The sequence below is a fragment of the Zingiber officinale genome, chromosome 1A (genome assembly GCF_018446385.1).
Source record: "Zingiber officinale cultivar Zhangliang chromosome 1A, Zo_v1.1, whole genome shotgun sequence".
Lineage (NCBI taxonomy): Eukaryota > Viridiplantae > Streptophyta > Magnoliopsida > Zingiberales > Zingiberaceae > Zingiber > Zingiber officinale.
Window position 1 is genome coordinate 139,648,934 of NC_055987.1, and position 17,171 is coordinate 139,666,104.

At 37.4% G+C, this 17,171-nt stretch overlaps 2 protein-coding genes across 2 annotated transcripts; one reads left to right on the forward strand and one right to left on the reverse strand.

The window, feature by feature from the left end:
• The first annotated feature begins 4,742 nt into the window (after window positions 1-4,742).
• Window positions 4,743-7,087, forward strand: LOC122035711 (40S ribosomal protein S29-like). Its single transcript, XM_042594827.1, has 3 exons — window positions 4,743-4,898; window positions 5,543-5,642; window positions 6,901-7,087. Exons 1-3 carry the CDS (start codon window positions 4,837-4,839, stop codon window positions 6,907-6,909), a joined length of 171 nt encoding a protein of 56 aa, XP_042450761.1. The 5' UTR covers window positions 4,743-4,836; the 3' UTR covers window positions 6,910-7,087.
• Window positions 7,088-13,339: 6,252 nt separating this feature from the next.
• Window positions 13,340-16,679, reverse strand: LOC122035725 (mitochondrial outer membrane protein porin 5-like). The gene is made up of 6 exons (XM_042594834.1): window positions 16,556-16,679; window positions 16,375-16,442; window positions 14,405-14,515; window positions 14,229-14,315; window positions 13,948-14,156; window positions 13,340-13,871 (listed from the first exon to the last, which is right to left on the reverse strand). Exons 1-6 carry the CDS (start codon window positions 16,599-16,601, stop codon window positions 13,565-13,567), a joined length of 828 nt encoding a protein of 275 aa, XP_042450768.1. The 5' UTR covers window positions 16,602-16,679; the 3' UTR covers window positions 13,340-13,564.
• Between the last annotated feature and the right edge of the window lie 492 nt (window positions 16,680-17,171).

Genomic DNA, 17,171 nt, shown 5'->3' on the forward strand with positions numbered 1-17,171 from the left:
GTTAGCAGAATCAGAAGGTGGAGAGTTCAGAGTATCTGATAGTGGGGTATTATATTTTGGTGACAGACTATGTGTTCCGGATCAGGAGGAACTACGGAGGAAGATCCTAGATGAAGCTCACAGGACTCCTTATGCGATGCTTCCTGGTTCTACCAAGATGTACCAAGACCTAAAGAGACATTTTTGATGGCCTGGGATGAAAAGGGACATCGCTAGATATGTCAGTACCTGTCTGACCTGCCAGAGGGTCAAGGCAGAACACTAGAGACCAGGAGGAGTGCTGCAGCCCATTCAGATCCTAAAATGGAAATGGGAGGATATCTCTATGGATTTCATAGTGGGACTACCCAGAACCACGAATGGTTTTGATATCATCTGGGTAATAGTCGACAGATTGACTAAATCAGTCCACTTCTTAGCTATCAGGATATCCTACTCCATGGAGCAGCTAGCTCAGTTGTATCTCAAGGAGATTGTCAGACTGCATGGAGTTCCACGGACCATCATTTCAGACAGAGATAGTAGATTCACATCACACTTCTGGGAGTGTGTACAGTCAGCGTTGGGCACCAGGTTAAAGTTTAGCATAACTTTTCATCCTCAGACAGATGGTCAGACGGAGCAAGTAAATCAGGTACTCGAGGATATGCTTCGAGCGTGTGCCCTAGACTTCAAGGGAAGTTGGTGTAAATATCTGTGCTTAGTAGAATTTGCATACAACAATAACTATCAGGCCACTATCGGTATGACACCCTACGAGGCCCTTTATGGGCGGAGGTGTAGATCTCCAATCTGCTGGTATGAAAGTGGTGAACAGAAAGAACTAGAACTTCAGACATATCTAGTAGCATATACCACGGCAGCTATACAGCAGATCCGCCAGAGGATAGAGACAGCTCAAAGCTGCCAGAAAGCTATGCTGATACACAGCGTCGACCTTTAGAGTTTTCAGTTGGGGATACAATATTTCTCCGAGTGGCTCCCATGAAGGGAGTAATGCGTTTTGGAAAGAAGGGCAAATTAAGTCCTAGATATGTGGGACCATACCTTATCGTCAGAAGAGTTGGCAAGGTAGCATGTGAGCTAGAGCTACCCCAGGAGATGTCAGCTATCCATAACATATTTCATGTCTCTATACTGAAGAAGCATATCCCAGATGCCACCCAGGTGATTGAATCCCAGTCGGTACAGGTCCGCAAAGACCTTAGCTATGACAATCGGTCTATTTAGATAATAGACCGAGCAATTAAGAAATTGCGGAGTAAGGAGGTACCATTAGTAAAAGTTATTTGGCAAAATCACACAACAGAAAAGGCAACTTGGGAGACAGAAGCTAGTATGAGACAGAAGTACCTAGAGTTATTCTAAGTTCGAGGATGAACTTTTTATAAGGTATGAGGGATTATAACGCCTGAAAAATTCTCAAATTAATCTTAGAAATATTCTATTATTTTCCTATAATTTTAGAATATTTTTATGGAATTTTTAGGATAGCCGAAGTAGCAAAATTAAATAAAAACGTAAAATAGCCTAAGCGGGAATTGAACTCGCGACCTACCGGACCCTACGACTTTTAGATGATCTTAGTAACCAAGGGGCCACAGCAGAGGTGTGCTAAAAGAAGAGGAGAGAAATTGTATTTATAATTTAGTTGGGTTGTATTAATCACTTAATATAAATAGGGAATTTAAGTGGGAGATTTTATTTTCTGAACGACAACTTCTCCTCACCCTCAAACCCTCACCGCCGAACCCCTCTCTCCTTCACCCTCTTGGCGCACAAGCCCAAGGAAACCTAGGGTTCCATCCCTAGGGCCATAGGAGCACCTTCCGGCGACGTCTCCGATACGAGGACGCTCCCCTCCGCGAGAAGGAAGCGTAGACGTAAGAGGATCGCCGAAACGATCATCTTCTCCGGAAACCTAGCGATCGGATTGTAAGAAAACTTAGCGCAGGATGTAAGTAACCCCTCACCTGCAGTATAAGTAGTTAATCGTGCATTTTTATGATTTTAGTTCAGCCCTAGGCATGATCATTCAGTTAAGGAGATTTAGAGCACACCAAGGGTTCGATAAAATGACTAGTATAGTTATATGCTACAGTAGACATTTTTAATAGTCCAGTTAAATGTCATAGATATATTTTAATAGCATACATGGTCTTGCTTCAGTTATATGGGACTACGGTCCAATGGGTGGGCTCTCATAGTCGCTTCTAGGTTCAGATAACCTAGTTCTAGGTTCAGATAACCTAGTCAGAACAAGACAGAATAATTAGATTAAGAATCAGTATTTTACTTTATCAGTGACACTGTATTGAACTCTCAGTTGTCCTTGGATTGGGCTCCTATAGTCGTCCCTAGGTTTAGATAACCTAGTAACCCTACTAGATTCGGGACTTGCTACCTCAGGCCTAGTTAGGGATGCGCGCACAGCAAGTACAGTTACCCTGCCCATCAGCAGCATGTTTATTATTTTTATATATTTATGAAAATAGTTTTCAAACTTCACAAACCAGATATGTGAATACAACTTAGCTTCAGTTTAGTTTTCTTATTGTTGTAACACATAGCCTAGCTTATGTATCGATTTAGCTAGCTTGTTGATACAATGAGTAGCTTTTTGTTCAGTAATTGTTTAGCATGATTTAATTGTCCATATGCCATGTTTTAACATTTTCAGCATGTATTTCAAATAGCATCTTTTAAACGCATGATTTCTTCGAATGCATGTTTTGTAAGGTAGATGGTTCTTACTAAGCTCCCAAGTTTATAGTTTCATTTTCCTTATACTGCAGATAAAGGTAAAAGAAAGATGGATTAGTGGAGGCTGGAGGGCAATGCGACCAGATGTGTGTGAGAAGGAACCTGGAATAAAGATTTTTGGGAACTAGCAACTTTAAAACTTAGTATTTCCTTATGTTGTGGTTTTCTGCACTTTTAGAACGTTAAGTACGCATGAATAGTGGAACTATATATTATGCCATATTTAGACTGCTAATTATCTTGATATTAGATAGCAAAATATAAGTAATGTCATGTTAGTGTATTGTTTAAGTTTATGGTTGAGTTTTGTATGAGTTCGTGTCTGATTTCAGTGAAATTAGACACCCCAATCAATCAGTCGATCGATTGGGAAGTAATTCCCCGTGAACAGAGAGCAGCTGAGTCGATCAGCTGATTGATTGAGAAGTCCTCAATCGATCAGCCGATCGATTGAGACGCGACTCCCGCGTACAGTGAGCTGTGAAATCGATCAGCTGATCGATTGAGGTTCCTCGATCGATCAACCGATTGAGTGGGAGAACTCCCCGCGTACAGAACGCCTCTGAATCGATTATCGGATCGATTGGCCAGGCTGGATCGATCAGCCGATCGATTCAGAATTGACCTTCGTGCACAGTAGCACGTTGAATCGATCAGTGGATCGATCAAACAACTTCAATCGATCAGCCGATCGATTGGAAGGTCTGATTTCAGCTAGAAGTGCCTGATCTCAGCTTTTTGATCAAATAGAAAGTTTAGGTTCCTTTCTTTAGCATATGTACAACTTCAGAAGTGTATTCTGAATATAAAATCCAGATTTCATAGCAATTAGCAGAGGGTTTTAATTAGTTCAGCTTTCCGCACATTTAATATTCAGTTTAGCATGAGCATAATGTAACCCCCAGCCTCGCAGCCTAGACAGTAGGAGGCGGGGCGTTACAAGATCCCTGTGATGCTTTTGCCATATTTTTTTGTTGCCATGAAGACTCCCTAATACTCACAGTTTGGGTTTGATTGTAGGTTCCTAACTACTAGATCAATGATATGACTCTCCTCTTGTTTAGACTATATGATCTGTTAAGTAACTATCATATGCGGGTAAAATTTAATAAGTCAGTCCTATTCTACATTGTATTCCAGTACACTCCTACCTTGATGCCCAAAGATAGGATTTTCTTACATCTTCTACCAAATAACGACTTGTTCTCTAAAATGGTAGGTGACTAGCTACACCTTCTTTGTATCCGAATAGAAATATACTCGAAGGTTGACTTAGTGTCCTTCGACTAGGTACATGTTATTGAGGTATTGGCTTACACCTTGTCTACAAGTATATCTCTTGTAGGGGCAGGTAGGTCAATTATAGGTGCTCCCCGAGGATCACTCTCATATCCGACCCCCTCCATTGAGATTAGATGGAGCTTTGGCTAGTGTCTCTAAGCTAGAGATAATACATCATCCAAGACATAGTGTCTCTAAGCTAGAGATAAGTATATCATCCTAGACCTAATCAACACCATGAGCAGTCGACACACAATGTCATGTACGACTACGGCCATGACTACAGATAATTTCATCATGGCCAAGTTAATACTTAGATGGTAGAATTGTACTATTCTATTTTATGGGATTTATTTCAACGAAATTAAATGACTATATCATCTAAGAGGTCATCCGACAATAAGTGAGGTTTAGATTGAGTGAATTTAACTTTTGCATTGTATATAGCACGGCCATGGTTACATGTAACTTAATCTCATTGCATCACTTGAAAAAAAGGGAAAAAATAAATTATTTAATAATAAACCATAACTATTTTTGAAAATAACAACAAATAAAAGCACTCTTTAATCTTACAACTCAAAAATATAACTGACTGCATCGTCAGCTGGGTAATTTTTTCGGGTGGACGCAAGTGAAGGCCAACTCATAGTCGTTTCTGAAACCTAGGGTTACTCCTCTCTTCCTATAAATAGTCCTCTCATCTCGCGTCGCCCTCTTTCATCTTTTCCGCCGCTGTTTGAGTTTCAAGGATTAGGGTGTCTTGTGCGATTCTAGCGAGATCGGCCGGAGATGGGGCACTCGAACGTCTGGAACTCGCATCCAAAGAGCTATGGCCCTGGATCCCGGGTTTGGTAGGCGATTCTATCATTACTTCTCCTGTAATCTACAGATTTGTCTTTTCCCTTTGCTTGTTATCAGGTTCAAATTGATAGCAAGTGGTGTTGTCATTCTTTGTGCATGTTCACTTACTACCTAGTTTCCCTGTAAACTTTTGATTGTTCGTGTTGTCGTGTTTTTTATTTGTTGATGAAAGTGAAGGAGATGGTTTTAATTATCGCTTTTGGTTTAGAACTAACAATTCTATTTATATTTGTCATTCTTGACATTCTTTCTTATCTATTTGTCATCCATTTTATTTATCTTGTGGGGTTGTTAATATATAGTTATTAGTTTACTACGCGGAGAAGGAGAATGATGACCAACTCCACAACCTTTGAAGATCTTCTCCTGTGTTATCTTAGAATTGTCTGTTTCATTCTATTTTCTGATCGTGTTTTGACTCGTATCAATGAAAGTATTTATTTTCTCTTCTGAGATTAGTTTGCTTGATTTATGCTCTATGATATTGATATATACTAGTTTTATTGTATGATTCCGTAATTAATGCTGTTTGCTGGTTAATATCGAGATTGAAGTTAACCGTCAGTGATGACTTCCTTCGTTTTATGTTTACCCTTTGTATGTGCCATGTTTTCTAACCAGTGTTTTTTTATAGCCGTGTTTGTGGCAATCCTCATGCGATTATAAGAAAGTATGGTCTTATGTGCTGCAGGCAATGCTTCCGCAGCAATGCCAAAGAAATTGGCTTTATTAAGGTAATTAAATATCTTGTTACTTTTATGTTTTTATGTTAATTTTATTATATGTTAGATATTCAGCTAACATCATCATAATATTTAGATGTTCTGCAAATTTCTTCTGCTAATATAGTCATCCTATGGTCAACTTATTCAACTATTATTAGATTTATACTTTATAATGGGTGTGCTAATTTTTTCTTTTGGCATCACATATTTTGCACCAATTACTAGAAGGCACCAAGTGATGTACTTAAATAGAATAGAAAATACAAATTAGTTGGGTTTAAGATGCTTGCCTGTTCATTGGAATATACTAATGATCTATACTTGTTTGATTTTACATTGTATTAGCTGTTGCTTTGAGAAAATGCATGGACAAATTTGTTTGCTCCATCCTTTGCTGATGGTTCACTTTTTTGCCTTGTTTTTCATTCCACTTGAGCTAGATGCCATAAGTGGCGCTCCAAACACTAAGCCAAATGACGGTCATTGGTAGAAACAATAACAGAGTTGACATTTAGTGTCTTTAGTATTTTGTGGCTGCCAAACAATTAGCAGCCTACTATTATGGTGCCAGAATATTGGTGCTACATGTTATACAAGTAAATGCTTGTCAAATCATTAATTTGAATCTTTCTATTGCTTACCTTTCTGGCTTTCCATGTATCCACAATCACTGCATGTAAATTGAATAACTAAACCATTTTGTGGATGCATTTTCTACAAGTGATATTCAATCACGTTTAGAAGTTTTTACTTTAGACATTTTGGAAGCATTTGATTTACATTTAGTGACTATAGGGTGGCTTCTTTTGGCACTTTCCTCTGAACAATTGATTCAAATAAAAGTTTTTATTATTTGTCCAAGATTTTACTAAGATTTTGTAGTCACTTTCCACTTTCGTATGAACAATTGATGCAAAGACGTCCTTGATTTCTAATTACATTTAAGCTTTTTTAAGATAATGTAAATAAGAGTTAAAGTACACTTAGATTAGTTTTTTTTTAAATTCTTACAATGGTGACTTTTATTGTCTGTTATCTTACCGTATTTCTAGTTCCAAATTCCATTTTAAATCTTGTTGAAATATAATTTATAATTTTAAAAGTTCAAGGAACTAGTAGAATATCCTTTACCAGAACATTTTTTTATTGTAGTTTTTCTGCATTTGCTAGTATTACGTACCCGCCTCAATAAAACAGTTTTCATTTCTTTTTAGAAGTGCTCATTATTATAATAAAAATTAATTATTCTATTCGATTACATTTGCAGTATCGCTGAAGATGGATTTGATGCAGAATCAGCACTAGTAGTCTATCATGATCTGTCAGATTTTAGTTTGGACAATATTTTGTATTGCATTTTATCTTCTAAACTTGGCGTTTTCGTTTGAACAAGGATTTCTGATTAACGTGTCGCCTTCAGTTCATCAATAAGACTTATGAATACATTTGCACTATATACTGGAAAAATTCAATGTGGCTCTTGTATGTCATGCCTCCTTATAATAAGGGGCTTGCCCCTGTATCCGACCCAACAGGTGAGGTTTCAGTAACGTGTTAAGTGAATCAACGGTTAAAGGTAATTGGGGTAAATTCAGTTGGAGAGCTAGGTTCCTGGTGGTAGGCACGTCGATTGAGTTGGTTCATTTTGCTTTTGGCGTTCTCCTCAATACTCTCTCACAAAGGCCTGATAGAACCTGGGTAACAGTCCATGTTCAACGCAGACCAAAATGGCCCGGACTACGTCATTGTCACCACTGTTTCTCGTTCGGGGTTACTCTCAGGATGGTTAACTATTGGCCATCGGAAGGGTTAGCTGGGAGTTACGTGGAGCACGACTGTGCCTCTATTTCTCTTTGCTTTAGGCTTACAGGATGGTCCCAGTTGTACGTATACGGCTACCAGTATGTCTGGCGCTTGGTGATGTCTGGGTCGAGTACATTTTCCATCAGATCGATCCCTTTAGTATGTGCCACTTCAAATATTCAGATGTTCACGTGGATGATAATAAAACATCAATATCTTGAGATATATAGACTCAGATGCAACTCTCTTATCATGCTCTTGAGAAGATTGCCATAACATGGACTACTGTATTTTCTCTTAATTTCAATCTATACGGGTTAAATACGATTCAACTGATTTCTTTTTTTATAAAAATGAATGAAAAAAGAGTACCAGTACTCCTGCATTCCAAGAGTTCAAGAAGGGAGATGGATGAAGTCATAAATATCCTGTAAGTATTTAAAAAAAAGCTGCGGTCTCAATTAATTGGCGCCATTACGTTCTTTCTCAGTTCCAGCTAAGCTTAATCAATATGTTTGCCCTGTGCATCAGATGTCTGATCGCCATGGCGACTAATATGAAGATACCATGAAGATTTGGCAGGAAACACTAGAGAGGAATAATTATAATAATATATGCAACTCTGGTTGCGATCCAAAATGATGTCCTGCAGTGAGGCAGGGTCTTTTTCTATTGTCTCATCCTTATTTAATTGAAGTGGCGAGGAACATAAAAAGATAATAATACCAAATGCTTTCAGATTGACTTGATTTTTCTACTGCTGTAGCTTTCAAGAACAGCAGCCGACGCATTGACTGCAAAGATGCTTCATCTTAAAATCTTAATGGTTACATGGCGCGTGACCCAATAAAAAGAGAGACTCAGGTATTAATGATCGATCTGATCATCCAGGATGGACCTTGGCAACTCATTAGTAGTCCTACTGATGTAACTTCTAACTGAGATTGCTTCAACTACAGTATTGAACTTTGAGTTATTTCAGTTCAACTTGGTTTAGTTTGAGCATGTCGACATCCATCCTTCGTTTCTTCTGTCTTTTTTATGCTTCTTCTGAATGCCGCGATGGAGTCAGTCCCAATAACAGTGTGCTTGTGTTGCGAAAGGTGGTAACGACCGCCCCAAGCTTATGGAAGGATTGTAAATAACGGTAAGTGGGAGGAGCGTAACAAAGCCTGCAGGCTCGTTCCAAGACTTCATGTGCTGACAAAACACTGAACAGATCCACAAGCTTCATTCTGCTACCTCTTCCCACGACAAGAGAATAACATGTTTTTTGGGTGGACGGAAGAAATTTTATTTATATTTTTTCACTTCCCATCTGGTCAGTTTGCTGATGCATCGACACGCAGAGGGAAAATAACAGAGAACAGAAAATAAAACAATAAAAGAAAGCGATGCAGGAAGAAATCTGTCTATCTTTGAGGTATTCCGGAACAGAGGAGCTTCGATCACTCATTAGTACATCTTCCTTCCCTTTTTCCTTGATCCCTGCGAATCACAACATGAGCAAAAACATCATCATCAGCATAAAGTTCAAAATGAAGAGAAATCGATCGAAGTATCGAACTTAACTGGTCTTGTTGGGTTTTGTTTGACGCAAGCAGAGCATTGAGAGTAGCCCATTTGCAGCTTTAGAGCAGACTGTGCCTGCAAAGCTTGTTCTTGAGACTGAAAAAAAGTTTCCTCCATGGATTTCTTCATCCGGTAGTTGCAATCGGTGAAGCTATTCTGTGAAATATATGTTAATAATAGATAAAGAAAACAGGAAGGATAGAGACCAACGCAAATGGAGAGAGCATGCCTCACCACCTCAGGGTTGTTGCAGAGCTGTGAACTGGCAGTGTCATCCAAAGCAGAAGAGTGCTGGTTCCGTTCTTGCTCGACCAAAGTTCTCTTCTTCTTGCCACCGTCAGCTGGAACCAAAGCAGAGTAAAGGAAACGGCCATTTCCATCATCTTCGTTGAAATGTGGCGGCCCAGAGGATGCATCAGAGATCATCGACAAGCCCTCCTCCTCTTCCTCTACTCCTCGGAAGGATTCGCCATCTCTGTAAGAAAGCGAATTTCGCACGTCCGACGAGTGGAGAAAGTATGTAGTCCAACCAGTTTGGCAACCACTACTGCACTCTGAACTCATCGCGGTTTGCTTCTCCACTAACCTTCCACCCTCGATGAGCATGGCGAGCTCTTGCGATATAAAAGCGAGAGAAGGAGAGTGTCCTAGTACTCGCAGTAGGTAATGAGGCAGCAGCAGAAGGCCATCACAGGCAAGGTTTGTCTTCATGCACCTGTCATCCTTCGCCCACTAGGCTTGTCTTCCTCGGTTGAGATGAAATTTATTGGCTGCTTAGCTGGTAATCTCTGTGATGCAACTAAGAGAGAGAGAGGGGAAAGATCTGGCTTCCTCATGCTTTTGTTGCTTTGGCCGCCCCATATTTTTGAAATCATAAAAAAATGACTCCTCTTAATTTTTTTTTTATTATCAAAAAAGGATTTTCATCGCCTTGTACTAAATTTGGGCCGCGTAACAACTATCATTTTTTAGTGATTATAATATAAAAATTAAATTTAAAATTAAATTTATTTGGAGCTTTCTAAAATAATTTAAATGATTTTTTTAAAAAAATTTGAAATGAGACCATCATATATTCCACCTCATAATTAATTATAGATCTTTGAACGAGTTTAGATTTGATACATTATAATGATTCAACTCAAATTAAAAGTTACAATTACATATTAGTGTAGTTGTAATAATTATGAAATTATAAATTCTAAATTTTGAAAGATTATAACACAAGACGTACAATATATTAAATCGAAACTCGTTCTATAACTATTTTAGGTTAAATCCATAACCGCTCAATTTCAACTAAAAATATCGTTTAAAATTTTTTCGGAGGTTTCAAATAATTTATGTTAAATTTACTTTCCATGTTACAGCAGTTATCAAATCATAAATGATACAATTATATAGTTATTATGGGATTGTGAATGCTATAATGCGTGTCCCCTCGGATGAGTCTAGTGACTAGCGTATGAGGTGTTATCATCATGAGATCTGAGGTTCGAATCTCGGCAAAGCTGAGATAAATGCATCCCTTATGTGTTAATCATTATTCTAAAAATTAGTAGCCGTCCGTGATTTACTTCCTCCGTGTTGATCCTGAGACGGATTGCATGTTGACCCTGGGACGGATTGATAGGGACATTGAGGACAAGCGTATTTACCTTTTGTTATCGTGAATGCTATAATGCGTCTCAAAATTACGATTTAAACATGAAACATAATACGTAGATAATAATTTGGATAGTATAGAAAAGATTAGTTATGTTATAAGAACATGAGGTGTCTTTTAAACTGATACATCCTTTTTATGATTTGACAAAACAAAGGGCTCCATTTTAATTTTTGTCCTCATGATTCATTAAGGTGCTATATAAGCGGGAAGAATTAATGGTGCAATAGGTAAAGAGACGAATACAGGAACCACAATCTGTGCACCGCGTTAAATAAATGAGTTTCAGTATCCGTTGGCTTTTAAAAAAATCGTAATTTGTGAAATTGCGATTTGAGGTATTAATATTATAAACCTGCCGTAACTAATAGACAATGTAAAATTAAATATATTTTAAAATATTTTTATAAGGAAGATTTATATATTAAAAGGAGAGTAATGTTATGCCAATTCCTCGTGTGCAATTCTATCCATGACTCACTCATAGTTTCGGTCTCTCGATCATTTTCAGAGAGCATAGGATAGCATAGGATTATGACAGCCTAACAAATCCGATTAAAAGGATTTGTGATTACATTATAAAATAAAAATTAATCACGTCCATAAAAATACAAATTTTAATTTTAATTCAAAAAAATAATTTTTACGATTTATATAAATGTTTAACAAAATAAAAATGAATCAAGTTTACATGAGTATATGTTTAAATTTAAACTCATGCAAAAACAATTTCACACGATAAAAATAAAAATATAATCATATCTATTAAAAAAATTAAATTCATACAAAATAACTTTAAATTTTATACAAAATAGTTACCCTAATAAAAATAAATAAACACATCTGAAAGAGAAACCATGTTGTTGATTGTTTTTAATTAAATTATTTTCAAAAGGATTTTTAAAATATGGAGAAAGATACTTATAGAGGTTTGAATCCGTAATCAATGCAATAAATATTTGTGCTTCTAAATCCACTAAAGATAAAATTAGATGTAACAGCAAACATAGTTCAAATTATCCGTATTTGATTTTGCAATGCTCGATTGAAATAGTTTTGAATGACAATAAAAGTTCTTGCTATTAGATAATATATTAATAATAGATGTTCAAGGATTGAAGCTAAGCAATACTAAATGACTGTAAAAACTTCAAAAGAAGGGAATGTCGCAGCTTGAGTCAATCCTTCTCCTTGTCCACTGCTTGTCTTCTCGTTCAACTAGCATTGGCACCGCTAGAACAAGATCTTCGTCGTGATATCATCAATATAACAATTTCTTTAATGATGCAACAATCCTTCTCGATCGCTTCCTCCTCCCGAGCATCATGCCAGTATTGACTTACTTGGTCCTAGTGCCACTACATCAAATAAACCATACAAAGGCCCCAATTCACTCCAAATCCACCAATATTGAACAACCTTTTCACAATCTCACTGAAGAAGCCTCTGCCAAGTAACAATACTGCTCTTTGCTAATGAAACTCGTCAGTCATTTTCCACATTAGATCTACTCAATCTGCTGCTTTACTCTACCAAGCAACTTCCTCACTGAATGATCTGCTGCTTTACTCTACCAAAGAAAATCTACAAACTAACTGCACCAACTGCTCACAATCTAATTCTGCTGGGATAAACTATTTGAGCCTACACTCAACAAGAGCAGGCTTCATAGTTCCACTTTTCTTCTGCTAGAGAGAGCCGCTGCTGGAGCTCTAATAGTTTTTTCTTGCACGGCTCGTTCAAAAAAATTTAAAAAGTTAAAATGTTTTCTATGAAATAAATAGAATCTAAAGAATCTGAATACAATTTAAGAATTTCATAATGTATACATACTGCAACGCATGTGCTATCATCAGTCCAAGTAATTCCCAGAGCATGCCCATTGTCTTCTTCCCATCCTTGATTGGACTTCAATTCCAGCGCATTGTACATGTAGGCCTGAAGAAAGGATGGCTTTCAAAGCATCTCCCAGAAGAAGCCATTCTGCAAAAGAAAACAATGTAAGGAGCAACAGCTACTGCGTCAAGCTCAAATTCATTGCAATTGTTTCAGCAGCAGCAGAAGAAATCAATTTCTCAGTGCAGGATCACTGACCTGAAGTGGAGCCTCACACTGCTTCACAATTGTAATGAAAGAAGATGAAATCATCCAGCCAATGCAAGGAAAGGCCAGTTGAAGCCTGCCAGTTCCCTATCATGGATGATGGAATTGACCACTGCACAAGTGATTATAGCTGGCTGGCACAAGGAAGAGATGGAGGGGCCACAACAGGTGTTGTTCTCTATGTAAACAGCTGCAGATGGTCTACATGAAGCTCTGGTCAACTATAACTATAAGCATGCACATTTAATTCTTATGTGGCATTTAGATTCAGGTTGCTAGTATTTATGTGGCTGGACAAGTGATTCTTGGCCACAGCAGTCGTGCAGAGGTCATGTTACATTGTAGAAGAGTGGTACATCCTCTTGATCACACACCTCCATGGCTTCTTGGCTTCTTGATCCCAACACTTCAGAGGTGGTTGTCAAAATAAAGGGTTGTAAGAAGTTAAATAAGAACCATGTGAAGTACATAAAAAAAAATACAATTCTCAGAAGAAAATTATCGATTCTCATCCAAAGAAAAGAAAATTACAAATTATATTAAGTTAGCCTAAGACAGCATCTAATAACACAAGAGGCATTGAATGATTCTTAAACACAAGTGAAAATGCTGTCAAGAATGGAAGAACAAACCTAGAGACATCAACAATCAAATTAGTTATCCACAGAAGTAGTCAAAACTTCAATACAAACAAAAACAGAGCATACAAGCCTGTGGAGCATCTTATTTCACAACCCTATTGATTGACCAATAAATGCACACACACACTCAACCTTGGCGACCATGATCAAGGCTTGAGAGCAAGAGCCAGACCAAACTTGGGAGTTCTTTCCAAGGCCTTGGTGTCAAACTCCCCAGAGATGGTTAACATTGATTTTGGCCTCACTTCGTGTTGAAGAAGAGCCCCTAACTTCCCAAAGTTGTTGAGTCTCGCCTTCACTGTTGTCCAGGGATCCAGTGCATATTGTCCTCCAACGGTGACTGTGTTCTCATTTATGGAGAACCTTCTGAGAATCTCAAGTACCGTAGAGCTCCTTTGAGACTCGTCAAAATGGTGCACATAAGAAGCTCTCATAGTGTCTCCCTTGTCCATCCTGAAGAGAAGAGTGTCACTGCAAATTTCTATGAAATCGCTGAAGACATCTGCAAATTATCAGTATTAATGCTTACAGAATCACAGAAGCATTATACTCTGGCTTTGTTAGGCCTATTCCAGCACTGTACTTGGTAAAAGCTCCTGAGACAGTATCAAAACCAGCTTCTGCACCAAAGGCAATGCCTTGTGAACCCATTGTCCCAGAAAGCTCAATTAAGGGGGACTTGTTCAAAGCCACTACCGATGCAAGACTTGCATGATGATGTAAATACTGCACTTCCAGCTGAATTACGAAACTTTCATTTTACTCTTCAGTATTAGAAAAACAACACCTAAAATGACCAAATCTTGTTACCTTTCCAGAGTTATAATCAGGTAGCTTAATTGAAGCAATGGTCTTTGTGGATGGCAAAATACCTGAGATGACCACAGTGGTGGAAATCTGGAAGGAAGTGAAATGAGAAATGAAAACCTCTTAATTGCTTATTAATTCTAAAGTATTGTTGGGAAAGAATGGAGCAGCAAATGTACATTTGATTCGGAGTCAACTTTCACATCAATGAGGGTGTTCTTATACTTGTACTGTGAACCAACATCAAAACTACAAAGCCCTCCGTTCCTGACAGCAGCAGATGTAAGTGCCTGTTCATTAATTAGATATAGAATGAAAGAATGTTGAATATAGTCGGATGAGAATACACACAAACATACAGATATTGAAAAACAGTAAAACTGAATGATCCTAAATCTTGGTAGAAGAAAAACAACTGTGGGGGTTTCAATACTAAATATCAGATAAATAATTATCAATCATAATCGCACCGATTTTGTATGAGATAGTCAAAGACATACCAAAACAATCATTTCATTTCATGATACATAATAACATGAGAAAAGAGGTGTAATAAAGAATTTCAAGGTGGTATCAGTTTCCCTTGGAAACTAATGAGTCAAACAAGAACGTTTATAGGCTTAAATGAGTGAACTACCAATAACTTGAACTTACATATTTTCAGCTAGTTGTTAGATCTAATAATTTGATCAAAGCAGAAAAAGATGCTGGGCAGTGGTGTTATGAGAATGATTAAATTTGTGAAACATAAATGGAAGCAAAATTTTCACCAAATGGATTTTAATTTGGCATTTCTTTTCATATTTTATGTAATATAGAATAAATAGCTCCCAACTACATGTTATGATAGATCGTGATGCATTTATTCCACATGGTGAGTTGTGGGGTACTAAAGAAGTTTTATAGCCTAATATAATTGAGCTACCATTAGTTTGGACTTTTAGCATTTAGAGCTAATAGTTGGCTCTGACAAATTACTAGGTGAGTTCCATCATCTAAGTGGATTGTAACACAGATGTTAGCTAGGAAAACAAGTTGGCAGAACAGTACATGGTCAGCGATCATTTTATTTACATTATAAAAGTGGTTAAGAAAAACACAGTGAATTCATTTTTACATCTTCATGTCTTTCATATCATGTGATAAATTAATAGGTACTTCCAAATGAGTGATGATATAGCTTGTGCTGCAGATAAATAAATGGAACTCCAGATTGACATCGCTCTCGTTAACAAGACAAAACAAGGTATAAAGGCTTAAACTTCTCTAAGATTTGGATCACACCTAATTTGAGAAATGGTAGAAAACACTTTGCTAAGTTCTTAAGTAAGATAAACAATATTATATCTTATTGATATCTCCTTCAGCACAATCCCATATTTACTTAGGTATTCCATTGATTTCATTATATGATATCATCATATTGATGGTTCTAAAACGTGTCTTTAGTCATTCTACTAATATAAAAATTTTCCTGTTTAAGTATCTCCTATCAGATCTAGTTGGCTATTCACTTCTGTTGTAATATTTGTCCACATCAAACACCACTAAATCAGTATGTTGGTGCGTGAATTTAAAAGGGAGATTCTGATAATTGTACGGATATGATAAGACACACTTGCATGCTGCAATGCAAGAGAAGAACAGGAACACAAAATTAACAGACAATAACACTAAATACTTTTAGATTACAAAATTGAAACAAGTAAAACAGAACAATTTGGCTGAGTCATTATTGCAGAAGAGCCATTTGACATGAATAGACACATTACGGAAGGGTTCAGTTTCCCTAGATGTTTCAAGCCACTCCAGATGTGTGTAAGGTAATTAGAAAGATGAACGCCAACCAACAATTGCACAAGTGCAAACTCACGAGTTATGCCATAATTTCCGTGCTGGAATAGGGACCGTGAAAACGGTATTAACATGGAACCATAACTCTTCATTACAGAAACAAAGAAGGGAATTCTTTTATTCAAACAATCAGAACGACAGCTACAAACAAATTGAAGGACCAACAAACATGGTCTGATCCACCGATCATTATGAGCACTGCAGAGAAAAACAAAGGTATCCTAAAACTAACAAACACACCGTGAATCCAAAAGGCGAAGAAAACTAAATGAAGGAAGGTTCGAAGAATGATTACCACTCCAGTGATGCTGGAGCTCGAGACGGATAGCTTCTGATCGGAGGTATAATCCTTAGTCAGCAGATCTGAGTAATCAACCAAAGGAAGAGGGGAAATAAGAATCAAAACTTTAGGTCAATAAAAACAGGAGGAAACTGGGATGCAACGAATGATGGAGGCAGAGCGACATCAAAAATACCTTTGGCCGTCTTTCCGATGTTGGAGAAGAGCCCCGGTCCGGTCATTGCTGCGGCGGCGGAGAGAGAGGGAGGGTGACGGAGAGAAAGGTAATGCAATAGGGCTTCTCTCTCCACAGACACCGGAAGAACTATGCGAAGATATTTATAGTAATTTTAAAAGGCCATGCTGCTCGCAGAGACGGCCGTGATCGAGAGCTGCAGCATGGGGCCCTTTGAAACGGACGGCCAGTAGTGGCCACTATGATTCTGAACGAATCCACCGATCTTTTCTTGATAGAGAAGTTCGATTCTATTTTAATAATATTAAAAAAACAAAATGAATAAATAATGTATAAAGGAAACCCACTACGTTTCTAATATCAAACAGCTTGTTACCGGTTAAAATTTCAAAATATCTCAATTATATATCATAATTTTAAAATTATTAAATCATGACTCATTTCTCATTATACCTTAATCTTCAAATCAAGTCGACCGGACAAAAATTAATCGATTGATTTTTTCAGTCGATTTAATTTCTTTATATGTATTTTAAAAAATTTATCAATCGGTTTCGATTAAAATTGACTGATGAATCTAGAAGTTTTAAAATGACAAGAAGTCAGTTCTTATGTA

Bases quoted from the DNA above. Each gene is read 5' to 3' on its own strand.
- LOC122035711 (XM_042594827.1), top strand. From the start codon at position 4,837: ATGGGGCACTCGAACGTCTGGAACTCGCATCCAAAGAGCTATGGCCCT. The intron at 4,899-5,542 runs GTAGGCGATTCT...GTTTTTTTATAG, and splicing joins GGCCCTGGATCCCGGGTTTG to CCGTGTTTGTGGCAATCCTC.
- LOC122035725 (XM_042594834.1), bottom strand. From the start codon at position 16,601: ATGACCGGACCGGGGCTCTTCTCCAACATCGGAAAGACGGCCAAAG. The intron at 16,443-16,555 runs GTATTTTTGATG...TTGATTACTCAG, and splicing joins CATCGGAAAGACGGCCAAAG to ATCTGCTGACTAAGGATTAT. The intron at 14,516-16,374 runs GTAATCATTCTT...ATTAATGAACAG, and splicing joins GCTCCAGCATCACTGGAGTG to GCACTTACATCTGCTGCTGT.